This window comes from Canis lupus, chromosome 3 (assembly GCF_003254725.2).
Source record: "Canis lupus dingo isolate Sandy chromosome 3, ASM325472v2, whole genome shotgun sequence".
In the NCBI taxonomy this organism is placed as follows: Eukaryota; Metazoa; Chordata; class Mammalia; order Carnivora; family Canidae; genus Canis; species Canis lupus.
Genome location: NC_064245.1, coordinates 25318321 through 25339524, shown reverse-complemented (window position 1 = coordinate 25339524; position 21204 = coordinate 25318321). Strand labels below are relative to the sequence as shown.

Below are 21204 nucleotides of genomic sequence, written 5' to 3'. Positions count from 1 at the left end.
CTGAGTTCCAGATCCATCTCAAAATGACTGCTAGATTCTCTTCACATGGTTATTCCACAGGCATTTCAAACTCAAAGTCAGTGTGATTAATTTAAATCCATCTCACTCCCCAAACCTGTTCTCGCTCAGTGTACCACCACCTACGGCAAAGAGTGGGGAATCTTTCCTGAATCTTTTCTCTCACAGATCCTCACATACCAAGATCCACCAGTTGTAATGAGTACACTACCAAAATGTCTTTTGAATCTCTCCCTCTTCTACCCTATTTCCAAACTTTGGCTCTTTTTGGCTTCATTTTGTCTTTCCTGGATTGTTGCAAGAGACTTTTCTTGGATGTTCATCTAGTCAGGCAAGACCTGTAGTCTCCACTGGAAACCAGAATGCAAATCTGATCTGTTTACTCCCACTGTCAAAACCTTTCTGAGGCCTCAGGCTAGCAGGCCCTCTTGTCCTCTTCAGCAGGAGCTCTCCCAGTACCCATCCTCTACCTCTGTGTTTCAGTCAAGCAAGAGTTCTTTAATTACCGGACCTTCCCTTATATTCAGATTTGTGTACATTCTATTCCTTTGCCTTCCTCCTTTGCTGAGTTAGCTTCTGTTCTTCCTTTTAGTGTTTTCTTAGATGTTACTTTCTCAACTTGTGTCTGCACTGAAGCACCTTAACCAGGATTTGGTGTATAACCCGGAGACCTCTTTCACATACCTGAAGCATTTGATGACTCCCTGAGTCATTATCTCTTACATACTTATATTCCTGTACTTGGTGCTTTCTTTTCCCAAATCTGTTCTCCCACTGTTTTCCTACCCTCTCAGATTTTCCATTGTGAGCTCAGGAGCACACATCCCTAGTAAACAAACTTATCTAAATCCTTAACCCATTATTGTCTTTACTACATTCTGTGGAGTAAGTTAAGTGCTTTTAGAAAAAGAATTTTCTGGTCAAAAGAGACAGGAAACCCTGAATTAATGGTTTCCCCATCACAACATGTGAATCCCCAGGATTGGGTGGGGGGCAGGGAGATATAGTATGGATCAGTTTCCACACTTATATCTCACAGGGTGTTAACATCTTCACAGGTCTGTGCTCCACTAACTAGTTTTAAAGGAAACTTGGCTTTGAAACAAAAAACAGCAAATAAAAACTGAAACTCTTTGAGTGGAAGCTGCTCCTTCCTCCACCCTGCAAATTTTAGGGTATGGAGATTGCTGGTAGCCCACTTCCCCAGAGCCAGTTTTAGGCCACTGCTTCTCTGGCTTTGGTGTAATTATCCCTGCTCCTTTGGGACTCCTTTGAAGATCTTTTGAGGAATTTCTTATCATATGAAATTCAGGTCTACCAGATATAGTGAGCTGGGTTTTTTCCTCACCTACTTTTCCTATTCACTGGTAGTGGCTGCTTTTAGCACCATCTTGAGAAGGAATCCAAGACTGTGTTTTGGCTCATCAGGACCACTTCTGTTAGTTTATTAGTGATTCTTCTTGATGGATTCAACATTATATATAGTGTATCACTTACCATCTCTGTGTTCTTCCATCTTCTACCATTTGTCCCTTGTCATTTACAAATCTCTCATTTGATCTTCCGTCTTCATTAAAGAGCTCTCTACCCCCACCAACTCTCCAGATAATTCTAAGTGACTTCAGCATCCACGTGGAAAACAGCAAACACAAGCCTCACAGTTTTCTAAACTTCCTGAGCTGCAGTGACCTTTTTCTGTAAGTTACTTTACATACTTGCTAAGACCTCGTAAAGTTCTAAAGTCTCAGTGTCTTCTTGGTCTTCTCTCTTTCCTTTTGCTACAGTTGTTCTTAGCTGTTGTGGATATCTAATATTCTTTGATACCACCATGTTTTCCCAGCCACTTCAACCTTCTCTTGATATCTTTCCTTTCGTACCTCATCTGGAACTCTGAGCTTTTCTCATGAACATATTTTATTCTTTCTTCTCCCCTTATCCTTCCGTTGAATCAACCCAGCAAAACCTGAACTTTGCATGTGTTCAGTTCGGCTCCCTGCGGGTTCTTGTCCCTGGGGAGCTGACTATTGCTAAAGGTAATCAGAGCCTTCCAGTCCAAACTCTTGAGTGGCACATAAGTCTCCCTTCAAGAAGTTTATAAACTTTTCAATCTTGTATCCTTGAAGCCTTTCCTCTGCCATTCTGCTCCAATAGAGGGCAGACAAGTTTAACTTGAATGTGACTGGACTATCTCTATCATCACCTTACATTTTCTGCATCATGTTTGTGAGATCGGACTTAGAATTCTCTTCACCCTAACTTGCCTTTGTTCATACCATCCTCCCTGCTTGGACCACTGTTCTAACCCTTGTGCTTCACCAACTGACAATCTGTGCTACAAAAACTCTTATATACCTTAAAGATTCATCTTCATGCCCACCCCACACACCCTCCCACACCATCCCCTCTTTGTAAGGGACTCCATCATTTGTATATACTTTAAATAGAAGTCCTGTTTTCCAATGCTGTCAGGATTGCGAGTTGAGCAATTAATTGAAACAGTTGATTAAAGCAAGAGTTAAAAAAAATTCATGTATACAAGAAACATTTTATTTCGACTCAGAACGGAAATACATTTGTCAGTTGTCTCATGTATGGTCAAGGGATTTTTGTAGAGATGGGTACTTGAATGGAATTCATTGTTCCTTCATGAATACACTGAGTGCAGAATGCGTTTTCTAGATTTTCCCTTTCTCTAGATTTCTTAAGCCGTTTGTGTAGTAATCTGAGCATGGAATCCTAGGTTTGTATGTTTTTTCACCCCCACCATTCTTTTCAGTTGCATTGTCCATGCCTACTTCAATAATAGTTTGTTTTTCTTATAGAGACTTACCTTTATAAAGTCTTTCCAAGGCATTAAGTCATAGAAATAACAGTTTTTCTTTTTTACTTGTATTTTGTTGGTTTGGTTTGTATAGCATTTAATTAAAGTGTGTATTTATAATATACAGATGTGGTTTTGAACTTAAACTAAACTGATGGGAGCAGAGGTACTTCATGATCAGAATGTTGTAGACATCAATGTTTACCAAGGGAATGGATATTATGTCAGTTAACCTGGCATGTTGGTTGAATGGGGGTTGGTTAAGAGAGTTTCTGCTGTAATGACTTTTATTGCTTATGTCCCTTCATTACAATGTGAGCTCTTACAAGGCAAGGACTATATATATATAAATTTATAATCTTTTAAAAAAATTGTATATCTAACCTTCACCTGCAAAGAACCTAGTGTAAATATTCAGTATTTGTTTATTGGTGAAAAAACAAATTTCTGTATAAGTCTTACTAAATTTCAGTAATTGGAAAGAACACTGGACTGAAAATCAACTAGTATAGACAAATCATTGGCTGAGGAACCAAATAGGCGTTTGAATCCTTTCTTATTTGCATTTCTTGAGCAGATTACTTTTTTCTTATTCATTTGGGAAATGGAGATAACAACTGTCTTTGGGTTGTGTGAAGATTAAATGGGTATGTAAAGTGTTTAGCAGGGTGCTTGACAAAGTAAGTGATCAACAAGTGCTAGTTTTCCTAATGGTGATTATCACCAATGAGGAGAATGTGGGAATTCACTTGGTTTAACTTTTCTCATTAAGGGTCTTGAACTACATAATCTATCAGTTTCCTTCTAGTTCTAAATTCTCTTTTTATAAATAGTGGTTCATGTTTTGGACAGATTTATATATTAACACATATGTGGTTATTGCTTGATTTGTTACATTTGTGGATTTTGATAGAGTAGGTAATTACTTAGGTGATCATAATCTTACACCTTGAAAAACAAAACTTTCAGACTTTAGAGCATCAATTGTTAGTGAGTTGAACTCTAAAAATGTGTGAACAGCTCAGCTCTACTAAGCACTGCCATACTATCTATATAAAAGCTAAGTAAGGTAGAAAATAGAGAAGGACGCTCTGAGGAGATTGTTTGGAAGCATTAGCTTAGAAGAAGTGAGATAAGATTAAGCTCTGGAAACTAAATTTATGGATATATTTAACTTTTTGAACTGTAGATGTGTATTTGTTATAAATCTAGGTTTTAAGTTTTCATGTTGATCACTTTTTCTTTCTGATTAAAAAATGGGGATAGAGTGAGAATGATGGAAACAGTGCTTTTTTGGCATGGCTCTGAGTATATTTTCCATTCTACGTCCCAAATTTTGGTTTGTTTAAAGAAGTAAGTGATTTAGCAGAATTCCTTTTAGCATTCATTCTACAGCTGATGCTTATACTTAGTTTTTATATTGCAGTTATCATTTAATATGGAAGAAGATGAGTTCTTTGGAGAAAAAACATTCCAGCATTTTTGTGCAGAATTCATTAAACATTCACAGCAGATAGGTGATGGTTGGGAATGGAGAACTTCAAAGGTAAGAACAGAAATTTTTATTTTCTATTTTAATGAAGGTTTTTTTTTTTTTTGGCCATATAAAACCTCAGTAATTGAAACTAATGTGTGAAAGCTAGTTTGATTTAGTAAAAGGCTTAAATTGAAGAATATTTTAAAACAGATGTCCATTTTATTGTTTCAACTATATATACTCATTATAATTAGGCTAATGAAGTATTATCTAGAAAAGTCCTTAGGTGACCTGCTTTAATTTAATAGATAAGAATGCTTAGCATATTAATTATCTGAATGTAAACAGATGCTTCTGTGGTGCTTCAAACCATTTATTTACACTATTAATTTTCTTAGGAAAGTACTTTTGTCCAGAGAGTGGAAAGATAATCCTGAAACCAAACTATAGTCAAACAACCACAAATTCTGAAATATTAAAAAAATGAATTAATTGAGAATTTCTTAATAATGTAAACACATTCCAAAGCATTCTTTCTTTTGGTTCTATTCAGTAATAATAATAATATAAAAGGCCTATGGATTTATCTCTTTCCACACATACACTTAGTAAGATTCCCTGCAAAAATCTCTTTAAAAGTTCCTTGAGATAATTTTCTGAAAGGATAAATTTTCTCTATGTGATGTCTTAATCAGATTCCTAAAAAAGTGGTAATTCCCAATTTTCTGCTTATTGGCTCTGTTTGCTATATGAACTCTGAGATATGTGAATAGTTTTGAGCTGATTCCTTGATTCAGAGCTAAGCCAGGGAAATGCAGGTCTTGATCTGATCCACAGTGTCACTGGAGAGAGAGCCAGCTAAGCTATCATGGGGGTGAGGTTCAGAGGGTATCATGGGAGACACCAGCCCCACTCTTTAAGTTAGTGGTTGGACAGTTCATAAGCCCCTATGGTATCTCCTGCTCCAGGATAACATGACTTTATTATTAGCACCTTTTATTAAGCTTTTTCCCGAGTGTTTTATGATTTTGTTTGCTATTATGTTTGAGTTTTTATTTATCTTTTATTGTCTTCATCGAAACTTAATATCAATGTTTCTGATATAGAATGATTTTTTTAAAAGATTTTATTTATTTATTCATTAGAGACACAGAGATTGAGAGAGAGAGAGAGAGAGAGGCAGAGACACAGGCAGAGGGAGAAGCAGGCTCCATGCAGGGAGCCCGACGTGGGACTCGATCCTGGGTCTCTAGGATCACGCCCTGGGCTGAAGGCAGGCGCTAAACCACTAAGCCACCCAGGGATCCCCTGATATATAATGATTAAAAAAAAATGTATATTGGCTGTTAATTCATTGAAAGAATGTAGGTTTCTGATCTCTTTTGACTTGTAATAATTTATATGGTTATTCTTTTTTTTTAAAAAAAAGATATTATTTATTCATGGGAGACACAGAGAGAGAGAGGCAGAGACACAGGCAGAGGGAGAAGCAGGCTCCATGCAGGGAGCCCGAGACCCTGGGATCACTACCTGAGCCAAAGGCAGATGCTTAACCACTGAGCCACCCAGATACCCCAAGGAATTTTCTTTTGTCTTAAACTGGAGCTAGAGTAATAGATACTCCAGTTACCATTTCAGTGATCTAGTAGAATAGGGGAGGAGAAGGTTAGGGAGGGAGCTGAGACTGTGTGTGTGTGTGTGTGTGTGTGTGTTTGCGCGCGCGCGTGCACACACATTGGAGGGTGCTGGGGAAGGTCTCCAGGAGAGAGATTCATTAAATAATAAAAATATCTGTTAGAAATTTCTTCACTTGGGGACGCCTAGGTGGCTCAGTGGTTGAGCATCTGCCTTCAGTTTAGGGCGTGATCCTGGAGTCCTGGGATTGAGTCCCACATTCAACTCCCCGCATGGAGCCTGCTTCTCTCTCTTCCTATGTCTCCGCCTCTGTCTTGGATGAATAAATAAATAAAATCTTAAAAAAAATTTCTTCACTGAATTTGTTGAAACTAGTGTGCCAAGAACTAGTTTCCAGGATTTGTTTTTTATTTTTTTTTAATTTTTTAAATTTTTATTTATTTATGATAGTCACAGAGAGAGAGAGAGAGAGAGAGGCAGAGACACAGGCAGAGGGAGAAGCAGGCTCCATGCACCGGGAGCCCGATGTGGGATTCGATCCCAGGTCTCCAGGATCGCGCCCTGGGCCAAAGGCAGGCGCCAAACCGCTGCGCCACCCAGGGATCCCCCCCCAGGATTTGTTTTTATTCTTGTCTGGCTGGTGCCTCAGGGATGGATATGGCTATGTCTGGTTTGGTATTTGTTGCCACTGCCTGCTGAGTTAGGAAAACTACCTACCCTGCAGAGTTAGAATTGTACCTCTAATTAAGGACAGGTTTTTTGTTGTTGTTATTGTTGTTGTTATTGTTTTGTTTTGTTTTTTTAATGTGGGGATGAGCCCATAGATAGTACCAAAACAAAACAAAACACTGGGGAAAATCTTTGTAACCTTAGGGCAAGGACTACAGACTCAAAAGCCTTGGAGTCCAGGCATGGTAACATAAACGGATCAAGCTGCTGGGTACAAGACAATATGGACACTGAGTCCTAAGGCCTGTGGCTAAGCAGAGTGTTTGTCTTCTTACCAGCTTAGGAACATGGACCCAAGGGTTACCAGACCTTTTAAGAAAAGTAAAATATTTTGGGGGGAGAAATCTCTAAATTTTCGAATATTGGTGACTAATTAATAAGAGTTTTCAAAAATAGGACCAAACCCAACATGCTAATGGTATATAATATGGGAGTATGAGTGGCCAATTGATGATTTCTGGGTTGAGATGTGTGTGTGTGTGTGTGTGTGATATGACTGTGGTTTCTTACCAAGCGCTACCTCAGTGCACACTATTGATCTGAATTAGTAAAGGGGGCTGTCAGCAAAGCAGATACCTCTCTTCTGAAATTTGAGAGGTTAGTATTTTTGCCACTTAATTTCTGCACATGCTGTACCACTTTTACGAAGGAAATTATGAATCAGTCACTTGCTTACTCCCTACAAACCTCAGTCTTTATCTCAATCTTTTTGTGGGACTGTTTAGAGAGAATACCTATACCATTGTTTTACTTTATAGGCTCCAGAAATTTATTTTATTTTATTAAAAAATAGTTATCTTGAGACATAATTGGGAAACAACAGTGCTGCACAGTGCACAGTTTGATGTTTTGACGTGTATAGAGAGACCTATGAACCTTCACTGTAGTCAAGAGAGTGAATGTATTACCCTTAAAAGGTTGCTTGCAGACCTTGTAGTGCCTCCCTCTGCCCTTGAAAGTTATTTTTTTTTCCTGAAAGTTATTTTTAAAAAGGATCTTGTTTATTCCTATATATAGAGCCTCCTTTAAAGAGTCACATGTTATCAATCACACATTCAGATTTGTTTATAAATACCCCTCAGGAAGGTGGTATACTCTTGTTGAGAGCCATTGTTTAACAGAATGGTCTGTCAGATAGTAAAGATATTCATTAAGATCATGGACTTCAGAGTTAGACATGGCTACAAATCCTTGTTCTAGCATTTACCAGCTGGATTTTGGACTTAGAGACTTAAGGTCCCCAAACTTCATTTTCTTTACCTGTAAAATAGGAATAAAAATAATACCCATCATACAGTTTGGTAGTTGTGTAGATTAAATGGGATTTACATTCAAAGAATTTAGTACAGTTTCTGACACATGGAAAGTCGTATTATGGTAATGATTTGTAGTTGGTTGTTTGAAATTTTCAATGTCTTTTATTGTAGAAATAATGCTATAAGTGAAATTTAGTTTTTTCTTTTTTTTCAGAAAATACTGAAAAACTATTTAGCATCAAATATAATGTGCTGGTCTTTGGTGTATTATTCTGAGTCCTTCAGGATAAGAAAAAGAGCAAAAGGTAGCAAATAATGATGAATGCAATTGCTTGAAATACAAGTATTTTTTTTTTTTTAGATATTATTTATTTATTTGAGGGAAAGAGAGCATGAGCCAGAGGGGGTAGGGTGGTGGGGAGGGGCAGAGGGAGAGGGAAAAATGGATTCCATGCTGAGCAGGGAGCCCAATGCTGGGCTCCATCCTAGGATCCTGGTATCAGGACCTGAGCTGAAAGCAGCCACTTAACTGACTGAGCCATCCAGGCACCTCTGAAATACAAGTATCTTAAAAACCCACAGTTCATAATGTGAGAGAGAGAGAGAGAGAATAACAAATACAGGATAGAGTGGAGTAGAAGGGTCTCCAAACCTAACTCATTGAATATTTTTGATTTGAAAATTGTTAGTCAAAAGGAAAGAAATAAGCATTTACCTTACCTTTCCTGTATTATCTGTGTTTCATGGTAACTAAATATACTAATTTGATAAGGGAACTTTTCCCCCCAGAAATCCATCTAATAAATGTAGAAAGGATGGTAGAATTAGAAAATCACTACTTTTCAATCCCTAATGAAATGAATTAGGTGACAGTAATCAGTGGATGAAACTATTAGGTAAAAGGTTGATGGGGAATTTACAAAGAAGAGATTTAACTATCATCACCTGAACCTACTGATTAATCATGGTATTACTAAAAATAGTACATCTAGATAATATATAGTTGCTCAAGTTTTATAACAGAAATCACAGAGCATTATCCATGAAATACTCTTGCCCGAAATGTTGAGCCTGAATAGAATCAATTAGGAAGTCAAGTGATAGAGAACCAAGTTAATTGATACCACAGGAAACAAATAGAGAAATACAGAAATCTACAGATCTACTGACCCAATTTACTTAAAAAGTTAATGGTTAGGTAAAGACATGAGGAGAGGATTGCACCTCTATCTGTTATTGAGGACCAAGGTAGTTTTGTTTGTAAAATAACCTTTCTGGGAGTGCCTGGGTGGCTCAGTTAAGTGTCTGACTCTTGATTTTGGCTCAGGTCATAATCTCAGGGTCGTAATGTCTAGTCCCGTGTTGGGCTCTGTGCTGAGTGTGGAGCCTGCTTTAGGTTGTCTCTCCTGGGACGCCTGGGTGACTCAGTGGTTGAGTGTCTGCCTTTGGCTCAGGTCATGGTCCCGGCATCCTGGGATTGAGTCTCACATCAGGCTTCCCTCAGGGAGTCTGCTTCTCCCCCTGTCTGTCTCTCCCTCTCTCTGTGTCTCTCATGAATAAATAAATAAAATCTTAAAAAAATACATAGATTCTCTCTCTCTCTCCCTCTGCACCTGCCCCCTGTTCCCGACTCTCTTAAAAAAAAAAAAAAATCCTTTCTGGGCAGAGGGGACCAGTGTGCAGCTCAGGTTATATGTGAGTCAAAATGGGAGGATGATGACCAGCAGGCTGATTCAGGGTCATAGGTCCACTGACCATGCACTTGGATGTTTTGTATGAAAGTTTCTAAGTCCTTATGTTTCTTTTCTGAATTTATCATATTGACCTTTTGAGGATCGGTGACAGTTTTTGGACTGACAACAATTAGTTCTTGAACTGGCAGCAGTTCAGACCATATTTTGAGCAGCACTACTCTAGGTTAAAAGAAATTCAAGAGACGTAACCTAATGTAATTTGTGAACCTTATTTGGATCCTGACTCAAACAAATCAACTGTAAAAGGATCTTTTTAAAGACAACTAGGGATATTTGATTATGGAGTAAAAGTATAAAGTGACACCAATTTAGCTTAACAAAATAAAAAAAAAAAATCAGGGATAGGAGATGGAAATGTGGCAAAATCTTGTTATGTACTGAATATGGGTAATATATATATAGGTTTGAATTTGATAGTATTGTCTTTTGTGTATTTTACACATGCTTCCTTTTCTTCTATCTTGTCATAATTTACTCTTTACCACAGAGTTCATTAATAATTACAAATGTTCTTATTTTAGGTTTAGATCTCCTTCGGTGATTTGTGCAGAGTTTAATAGTTCAGAACAACTTGCCTTCTAAATTTTTTGTTTTTTTTGTTTTTACCTACTAGATATGAATACATTAGTTTAGGAGCTCAGTCCTGTGATTTGACTTTTCATAGGTTATTGATAAAACAAAATAATTTCCTATCGGTTTTCAATTTTTTTCTCTCACCTTTGTATAGCAAAAATAGGAAGAGAGATACTTAGATATTGTAAATGAAATAGTATACAAATCTTGAGATTGGATTTTATACAGTTAATACTAGATTATTTGTATGTTATTGTTAAAGAAGAATTAAAGCCCCCCCCCCAATTAATTCTATCGTTAGTTAAACCTACTTGATTATATTTTGAAACTTACATAGCAACACACCAGAAATATTTTGATTACTTTCTTTACAGCTTAGGAACAGCTGATTGAAAGGGCTTATTTCCTAATTTAGACAGAGTAAAACTTTACAATTTCATTTTATTCTTAGAAATTTAAATTGATTTTTACATTTTTTCCTTTTAGTAGTCTTTCTGGTTAAATTCACATTACTTTTCCTAAAAATCCTTCAACATTATTCTAATTATATCAAATTCATATTTTTAAAAATAGATTGTAAAATATTTCTGTATTTTACTTTATGCCATCTTCTAACTGTGGCTTGGTAGAAAACCCACCTTGTCCTTCACATCAATCTGCTGCCCTCCTGAATTTCACACTTTGCTTATTTGCACAGATGTCCTTATTTTTAATGTCTTGTCTTGTCTTTTTTTTTTTTCTTTGAAGATTTTATTTATTTGACAGAGAGAGAGCAGAAGTAGGTGGTGCTGCAGGCAGAGGGAGAGAGAGAAGCAGGCTCCCTGCTGAGCAAGGAGCCTGATGCGGAGCTCTGTCCCAGGACCCTGGGATCATGACCTGAGCCGAAGGTAGATGCTTAACTGACTGAGCCATCCAGGTGTCCCTATTTTTAATGTCTTATAAAAAAATTTCAAGGGTACAAAAGTAAAGAAAATAGGGTAATGAATTCACATGTACCTATCGCCTAGCCCCCACAATTATCAACTCACAGCCAGGTACATAGTGTTTTAAAGCATCTCTAGCATATATAAAATGACATATCTCAATTTAATTAACATGGCTTTCATTTCCCCCCCAATCTTAAAATTATCAGTACTTCAAATCAGTACCTAAATTTATTTCTCATTATATATTAAAATTAATGAATGAACTCAGAAAAAGATTCAAAAGACATTATTTCTACATTTTTAAAACTTCTAAAAGTTTTAGATTTATTTTTAAAATTACGGCTGGGTACCTTGGTGGCTAAGCATCTGCTTTTGGCTCAGGTCATAATCCCAGGGTCCTGGGGTCAAGTCCCACATCAGGCTGCTGCTTAACAGAGAGTCCGCTTCTCTCTCTGCCCCTCCGCCTTCTCATGCTCTCTCTATCTGTCAAATAAATAAAATCTTTACAAATAAAATAAAACTATGACTGGGCACCTGGGTGACTTAGTTGGTTAAGCGTCTGACTATGGCTCAGGTCATGATTTCTGGGTCCTGGGAGTGTGCTTCTTTCTCTCTCTCTGCCCCAAACCCCATGCTTGTGCACTCACTCTCTCTCCCAAATAAATAAGTAACTAGAATATTTTAAAATTGTGGTAAAAAACATACAACATATAATTTACCATTTTAATCATTTTTAATCTACAGTTCAGTAAAGTACATTCATATTATTGTGCAACCAAGTTCCAGAACTGTGTACACAGTATGCTTAGATAGATTCTCTGCTAAAGTTAAATGACAATTTTAAGGTTTACTAAAAGAAATAGACATTTTTCACAGGTTTTTTTTTTTTTCAAGTGAGAGATATGTAATAGCTCTTCACAGGTTTTCACAGGTTTCTTAGATACCATGTTGCTTTATGTGAGTAACAAATAACCACATTTGTTGGTTTGAAATACTTAAGTTTTGCTTTTCTTCTTTTTCCTCAGCTTATTTAAAATAAATTATTACTATATTATCATTTTTAGGGAAGTTGTGAGCATGTTACTTCTATTACATTTTGGTGTAATGCTGTATTTGTTTCAGCCATCCACTCTGAGTTAATGAAATATTATTTCTGGGCTCAAATGTCACTAGATAAAGATTAAATATATTGTATTGGTATAATCTCTTGATTAGACTAAAGTAGATTTTTTTTTTTTTAGTTTATCTTTGGAGATTAGAAGAAAATTACACTTGGAGCAGCATGCTGTGTTTTTGTAATAAACATTGAATCATAGTCAGTTACACTAGATTTTTCATTCATAATTTATTGTGTGTTATGATATGATTTGTCACTTAAGCATATGCAAATCTTAAGCAATCATTTCAAGAAGAACAGGTTGTATCACTTGTGAATTTTTAACATCACTTTAAAGATTATCAAGAGTATCAAAGAAAGAAAAGCTATAATACTTTAAAAATTTATAAATTAAAATTTAGATAGTGATAGTAATTGTGCATGTTTAACAATTAAAGCACCTTCTCAGTTAACAGTGATATTTGGGTTTACTGGGAAAGATGGTAGGCTGTATTTTCAAAAGCCTTGTGGAGAGTTATCTTTATAGTGGTGAGTTCATGAAGCCCAAGATCTTACCCTCAAATTCTAAAGTTCATATATATATTGTGGGGGAGGAGTGTATATAGAATCTAATTTATTAATTTATAATAAATAGAATTGTCAAGTAAACTGGAGTTCTCCTGTCATGATGATTCTTTTTTTTTTTTTTTTTTTTAATTTTATTTATTCATGAGAGACACAGGGAGAGAGAGGCAGAGACACAGGCAGAGAGAGAAGCAGGCTCCATGCAGGGAGCCCGATGTGGGACTCCATCCTGGGTCTTCAGGATCAGGCCCTGGGCCAAAGGTGGCGCTAAACCGCTGAGCCACCTGGGCTGCCCGATGACTCATTTTTGTTTTGTGGATAGGCCAGTCACAATTGTATAAGCAAAGAATAAGCACAAATTCTCATCTATAGCTATATAACTGAGATATTTAATGGCATAATCTGAGAGTGGCATATATCTTGCTCTGCAATAGGGGTAGTCTTACCATTGAGAAGTTGCAATTTTAGATTTGTAGGGTAAGAATTTCTCTCTTGAACTGTGCAGTGGACATTGCCAATGCATCCTTCACTGATCTCTCTCTCTTTTTTAAGTTTTAATGACTGACCAGTCTCTTTTGGTTGCCATCAGCTTACAGTCAAATCTTGCTGTCTGGAGAGCCATTCTCTCCCTTTAAATAATTTACCTTTTTGCTCTGACCTATTATGAGTTATTTTTAACTTGAACTTGAAAAATGCTTATTTCCAAGACCTTGGAAAAGGCCTTCAACTATAGACAATATTATTATGATCATGGATATTTGTAAAAATATAGAGAAAAAATAATCAAAAATCATACTCTAGTACGATTGTAGTTGTTTTGGTGAATTTCCCTCATATGTGTATTTCCCAATTGGGATTTTAATGATTATTCTTTTAAATTTATAAATTTAGAGTTTAATTACATGTCTATAACATTGTCTTACCTTTTAGGAAAAAAGTAAGTTTTCACTTTATTTTTTTTTTAATTTTAATATTTTTTAAGAGAATGTGAGAGAGAGGGGTGGGGAGGGAAGGAGTAGAGGAAGAGGGGAGAGAGAATCTCAAGCAGGCTCCACACCCCCAGCACAGAGCCCAAAGCAGAGCTCAATCTTACAATCCTGAGATCATGATCTGGGACAAAATTAAGAGTCATTTGCTTAATTATGGAGCTGCCATAATCAAGGTACCCTGATAAGTTTCCACTTTAAAGATTGATTTTGTTAGGTATCTTTTGAAACTGGTTACCTAAATGAACCGTCTTTTACTTCTAGTACTTTTAAAAATAATTATTTCATGCTTTCCATGTCATGTGACATAGTGAAAATATGGTTTCTTTTCCAGTATTTAGGGCTTCTTTTTGATCATATGAGTTACAATTTCCAGAATAAATTGTGTGCTATAGCAGCAATCAAATGTATTCTTGTTTTACAGCATTCTTTTTATGCTTGTGACAATTCTGTAAGTAAATAGGGCAGTCTTATTTTCTTCATTTTGTATCAAGATAACTTGAATAAATGATAGACTTTGGCACCAAAATAACAATCGACTTGCTCAAGTTTGAGCTGGAACTGGAGTGAGAACTCAGGTTTTTGAACCATAGTGGTCCTGTGTTTAATGATATAAACAGTATCACACATTAGAGTTCTGTAAACCTTGAGCTCAGTGTAATCAGAATTGAGCTCATCATCTTTCAGCCTCCTCATTTGACTTCTTTGGTTAGTAGGTGATTCCACCATTCTGGCTCAGGCCATGAACCTGAAGGCTTTTATATTCCTCTGTCTCCTCAATACCTAACCTGATGGATCACTCCATCAGTTTATTCCCCCTTTCAACATCGTTCATACTCACTTACCTCCTCATCCTTTGCTCTCCTTGCAGTTGCCACTGTCTTGGTTCAGGTTATTATTTCTGCTCTCTGCGTCTAATCTTGCCCTCTGCCTTCTGATCTACCAAAGTGATCTTATAAAATATAATTCCAATCCATTACTCCCTGGTTAAATCCTTCAGTGATTCTTTGTTATTTCAGGATATAGTCCAGGTACCTTTGCTAAGCATACACAGCTTGTGCCTAAAAAAGATGTACCCTTTTGAGTCTCATCACTTCTTTTGCTCAACATTATATTTATGCATAGCTTTGTGGTCTGTGATTGGTCAGAGTTATGCTCCAACACCCGGAGTGTCAATGGTGGAGTAAGGTTTCTATCTGCCTGAAGGATCTGTATGTGCTGGGGAGCCCTAGTCTACCCTGGCTTCTGGTCTCTCTCATGTCCTCTGTGCTGTGTGCAGCCCCACCATCAGCCCAGGACATGAAGACCGCCTGGTTTCCTTGGGGCACGTGAGCTGAAGGCAGCCAGGGGTGTTGGCAGAGTTCAAGTCCCTCTGTGGGTCTCTCATTACCAGGACCTTTCTACTCTACTACCTTTCTGTTTATGTTTCTGGTTGGTTGCTTGTCCTAGCTGGGGTGGCTACCTCAGACTTGCTAGTGAGGTTGCTACTTTTATTAGAGACACTGCCAAAGGGCATATTTTCTTTCATCTTCAGCTCTGGATCACTTGAGCCTTTCTGGTCTTAAAGCTGTCCTAGCTGTGATCCAGGGAGAACACTAGGACAGAGGGCAGTAGCTGCAAGCAGGAGTGCCACAGATTTCTACTGTTTATAACCAAATTTCAACAGTGTTTCATGAATAAGTCCTTCTTAATATGTTATTTGACTTTGGTTGATTTCTTGGTTCCTGAAATGTTTTTTTTTTTTTTTTTTTTTTAAGATTTTTATTTATTTATTCATGAGAGACACACAGAGAGAGGCGGAGACATAGGCAAAGAGAGAAGCAGGCTCCTTGCAGGAGCCCATGAGGGACTTGATCCTTTATCCTGGGACCACGCCCTGAGGCCCTGAGCCGAAGGCAGATGGGCTCAACCCCTGAGCCACCCAGGTGTCCCTGAAATGTTTTTTTTTTTTTTTTTTTTTTTTTTTTAAGCAATTTCGAACAGTTTCAAAGTTTTTTTTTTTGGAGAAGAAGATTTGAAGCCCTGCCTTGTGAGGCCACATGGTGACTTTAATTTGCATTTTCCTAAAAGCTAGTTCATTGAAAGGTATTTTCATATATTAGTCATTTGATACCTTTTTTTGTGACTTGTATGGTTAAATCCTTTGCACGTCATCACTGCATATTTTTTCAAGATTAGAATTGAGCATCATCTCCTTTACATAGGGGACCCTGACCCTCACGTCTGACTTAGATGCCACCTCCTCTGTATTTCCATATAATTGACGCACAATTCTCCGTGTGTTTATCTGGAGGCTTGCCTGATCCCCCATAGCAGTCAGAAAGCTTGACTGCCAGGAGGTTGTTTTTCTGTCCTCACTTGTGTATCCTTGGTGCTCAGCACAGCAAGCATTCTGCGTGCATTTGTTTCATTGAGTTAAAATCATAAAAGTTGCAAGGAGTTTTTCCAGTTTGTTATTTGAATAAATACGTGTCATTGTATTTCATTTCATTGGGTAATGTATTGTTTGAAATAAGTGGGTCATCGAGCAGTATTTAAAGACTATTTGTTTTAGGAGAGTTTTCATTAAATAGCAAAATTCCTTTTAAGTGGAATGAGACATTGGATATGATATTATTATGTAATGTCATCAGAGAACTGTAAGTTCGTTACTGCTAAGTTCATTAGTGAATTTTTTGATCTTTTAATAGTTTTTGATAGGATTTATCATCCAGTTCTTGTTATACTTTCTACATTTGGTATTCTCACTCTCTTGGTTTACCTTCTATATTCCTCTTCACTCCTTTTCCGTCACCTCTGTTGTTTTTCTTGTCTCTACAGCCTTATAATGTTAGTGACCATGCTGTCCATATCTTCTTCTTTTCTACTTTATTAAAATAAGAGTCTCATGCTCTACCAACTGAGCTAGCCGGGCTCTTTATTAAAATACTGAGTTTATTTCACATGTATATTTTTGTCTCCCCACCATTCCATTTGTCTGAACACCACTACTACTATGTCCTATCAAAACATTCCATACATACTTAAAACCAAGCAAAGGGTGGAGTTCCATCTTTAAAAACTAAACAGGCATGTTGGACAACACATTCTTGGCAATGGAACCTGGACAACATTTATCAGACTCAGTAGGGAAAGTTCTCACTCTGCATTATAAAAAGGAAAGCCAGATATCAACTGTTACAGAAATGAAATAAAGATGGAAAAATTTAACAGACTGTTTAAACTATTCTCTTAAAGAGACTCCCTCCTCTGCCAGAGATCTTGAATAGCCTCTTGGTCAGTCATCCGGAAGCAATTCTTCACATAATTGATGAACTTGGCTTCTACTTTGGGAAGAGAACCACCTTTTTCTATACTTGCTTGCATTTTTGCTTTAATGTTTTCAGTAGAACAAGATCCTTTCAGTGTTTTGGGAGTCTTTTCCTAGTTTTTAAAAGATTCTTTGATCTTGGTGTTGATGCTTTTGACTCTTTTGCATTCTGGATTGATTTTTGCACAATTTTTGGCTGGAGTATCTTATATAGATTTCTTTACTGGGACCTTTTCTTAGCTTTCTCATCATCAAAATCATCATCATCATCTTCATTGGCAGCAGGTTTTACTTTTTTCTTTGGAACCTTGCTACCACTTCCAGGGACAGAACTCTTTTCAGATATACTAAGGAGTTTCTTTCTCGTCCTTTTCTGACTCTGTGTCTTCCTCCACAGCTACTAAGTGCTGCCACTAATATGCACAGGCCCTGAACCACATTTCAACTGTAAGACCACAGGTGGTGTTATTTCAAAGCCCCAAGGGAAACTGTTGGCTGTACAGACATTTTCAAAGTTGCCAGTGTGACTTTAATTGGACTGCCTTTGTAATTCATTACCTTTGCTTCAACAGTGTGCAATCTCTCCTTTGCACCAGCCCCTAGACTGATTCTTCTTAAAGATAAGTGGTGCTCATTTTCATCATTATCCACCTTTAAGTGATAATCTTTGTGAGCCTTTGGTTCACAACCAAAAAGATATTTCTGGGACCAAAGAGGAGTCTTGTCCAGATCCATAGAATTTTCCAGGAGGTAATGGCATGCACTTGGGTGAGGCAAAAGGCGGACAGAAATAAATGACTACTGTTCTACAGAACAGCTGTGTAGGAAGGAGTCACACCAGGGATTGTCTCATTCTCTTAGCTATTCTCATGAGAACCTGGAGGTCATAATTTAAATTGCATCAAATGCTAATTATTCTCAAATGTATATTCTCTGCCCAGACTTCTCTCTTAAATTCTAGATTCATAAGGCCAACTTCTTATTTGACATTTTTACTTTAATGTCTCTTCTTAGAGCTTGAAGTCAGCATGTCCAAAATTAAACTCTGTCTTCCTCCTCCCAGACTTACCCACTACCACCCAAACTAATCTTCTCTCAGTTGATGGTTACTCCATCTTTCCAGTTGTTCAAGCTACTGGAGTTATCATTATCTTCTCTATCCTCTCATACCCCACATTCAGTCCATTAGGTCATCCTGTTGCCTCCACCTTCATAATACCTAGGATCAGACCATTCTTCATCATCCCTTGCTACCACTCTGGTATAAACAATTATCAGCTTTTACTAGGATTACCTTCCTATCTGCCTGCTTCCACTTTTGCCTTCTTATGGTGTAAACCTTTTAAAATGCGAGTCACATTGTGTCACTTCTCAATTCTGAGTAAAAGCCAAAACATTTATTTATTATTTTTTAAAAGATTTATTTATTTATTTTAGAGAGAGAGTATGCACGCAAACACAAACAGGGGAAGGGGCAGAGGGAGAGAGAGAGAGAGAGAATCCTCTAGCAGACTCCCCGCTAGCACAGAGCCCGAAAGTGGGGCTTGATTCCAGGACCATGAATGAGATCATGGTCCAGGCCGAAATCAAGAGTCAAACGCTCGACTGACTGAGCCACCCAGGTGCCCCAAGCCAAACATTTATAACAGATTATAAACTATGTGATCTGTTCCTTCCTCATCTTTCTTATTACTCTTCTGACTTCACCTCCTATTTCCCTTCCTTTCATTCACAACTATCCAGGCACACTAACTTCCTTGTTGTTCCTCAAACACATTAGAGAAACCCTAGACAAACATTCCTTCCTGGGGCCTCTAAATCGGCTGGCTCATCTTTGTAGAGCATTCCTCTTCCAGATATGGCTAACTGCCCTCCTCTCAGCATCCCCCCTTCCTTCATGTGTTCTCTCACGTTACCTTCTTACTGAAGACTTTCTACCACCCTTTACAACATGTCGAATCACTTGGTCCCCCTACCTGCCAGCGTCACTTCTGACTTCCCTTATCCCACTCTTTTCCCTCATACTACTATTCACCTTCTAACATGCTTTGCAATTTACTTTTTTATTATGTTTATTGTTTAAAGTTTCTCTTTCCCAGTTTAGTCTATGAGGACAGAGATCTTTGCTGATATGCCCAGTGCACCTAGACTATTACCAAGTATAAAGTAGATACACAAACAAGTATTTGTTAAATGAATGATTAAATATCAGATTTTCTGTATAAAATAAAAATTCACATTTTGTCCAAAGAACTTTATCAGGTAAAAAGTTTTATTTGAAAAAATTATGAGAAATTAAAAAAAAAATGCCGATGTTCTTTTATCCCTTAATTGGTGAATTAGGATCCATGAAAACACCATAAAATTTACATAAAAAGTTAATAAGTATCATTCAAATAACCTCTTCAGGGCAGTCTTTTTAATAAAACTGGCATTTCTGTAAAAATGGAATTTTTCTATAATGATATGCAGTATAGTGGAATTTAATGCATACTTTAGATTTAAAAATAACCATATAACAGTGCGTTGAGGGGGGCCATTTTATCTTGTTCCAGAATTGCAGCTAAGGCCTTAAGCTGAAGACAAAGTACCCTGAGTAACTAATTTTCTATATTTGGATTGCTATGAATAATCTACTAGCCACTGGGACCAGAAACCTGCCTGTAGAGAGTATTCTAAGGAACCATTCATTCCTGAAGAACTGGGATTCCCAACCACATCCCAATATGAGAATAGGATTTAGTGGAGAAGTAGAGAGTCTGTGATGAGTAGTGATTCCTTCTCTTCCTAAATCTTTCCTTTCCTTGTCCAAGGAGCCACTTGTAGAGTATGGGATGCCCTCAGGTCAGAAGGAAGGTCATTTCATTACCTAGTTGAGCATTTGCTTAGCAATGGACTGGCTAGTCTGCCCTTTTCTGTTGAAACATGGCTAAATGGAGTTGAGAGTGATAGTACAGGGGGGGAGGACACTGTTTAATTTTTTAAATATATTCATTCCAGAGAGTAGCTAGGCTTGACCTATTTTTCTGTTGTCCTGCTTGAGCCAGGAGGAGAAGGGATCTCTGTGATGGTAGAGTGTGCATGGTCACTGCCTGTATAAGTAAATGTCCAGGGGGCTATTTCTCTGCGGGATCTTCTTCTGAAGAGCCCATACAATCACCCCATAAAGGAGCTGGCAGCTGCATGCCTGCCACACCCAGGGATACTGACACCCAGTCAGTGTCAACCAGAGAAGTGACAGCAAACAACAGAGAGAACACTGTGACTCCATCTAGTTAAGCAAGGGGATGACTGTCCTTCCTACTTCCAATTCTCAAGCCATGGGCTCCTAGAAGAAGTGGTGAGGGACAGCAGGCTCCCTTGAGCAAGGCCATGCTTCGTGTCTCCATTCCAAGCTGTAGAGACTGTGGGTTGAACTACAGGGAGAAAAGAGCTTCAAGTTGATTTTGAGTCTGAAGTTTTCAAAATCACGATAATAATAATCAGATTGAATTTTAATTGTCCGAAAGATAGAATTCTAATAACTGAAAGCACCTAAAAAGTTAGAGTGCAGCACCAAGTTGTTGTTTAAGGATCTTTAATATATCAGTTAGGTATTGCTGTATAATAAGCTGTTATAAAATTTATTAGTTTAAAATAACTGTTTATTATTTCTGAGAAACTTATAAATGAGTTAGACTATTCTGTTGATCTGTGAAAGGCTCAGTTGATGTGTACAGGGCTTGTGTATGTATCTACAGTCAGCTGAGGGTTGGCTGGGAGCTGGCTTGTCTAAGGCGGCCTCATTTGGGATGATTTGACTTGGTTCTATGTTCCAGAAAGCTAGCCTGAGCTTGTTCTTCTGATGGTGGTTGGGTCCAAAAGCAGAAAATAAAAACACTCAAGCACTCTTTAAGACTTCTATTTAAACTTTCCTTGGGGGCTCAGCTCAGAATCATTGTGGGGAGTTGCTACCCAAAGGCTAGTATCTAGTGAGGAATGAAAAACTGGGGTCATTACTGCAGTCAATCTGCTACACTTAACAGGTGGGAAAGGAGA

At 37.6% G+C, this 21204-nt stretch overlaps 1 protein-coding gene and 1 pseudogene across 9 annotated transcripts in view; one reads left to right on the top strand and one right to left on the bottom strand.

Moving 5' to 3' along the window:
• Nucleotides 1–21204, top strand: part of ATG10 (autophagy related 10) — a 223732-nt gene that overhangs the window by 7984 nt on the left and 194544 nt on the right. For all 9 annotated transcript variants that reach the window (XR_007409748.1, XR_007409750.1, XR_007409749.1 and 6 more), the window contains exon 2: nt 4266–4385. Coding sequence is in view for 6 of the 9 variants with exons in the window: in XM_049108309.1 (XP_048964266.1) it covers nt 4278–4385 (108 nt within the window). In the remaining 3 variants the exon portion in view is untranslated. The remainder of the gene's footprint in view (nt 1–4265; nt 4386–21204) is intronic.
• LOC112653461 (nucleophosmin-like) lies at nt 16792–19189 on the bottom strand (annotated as a pseudogene).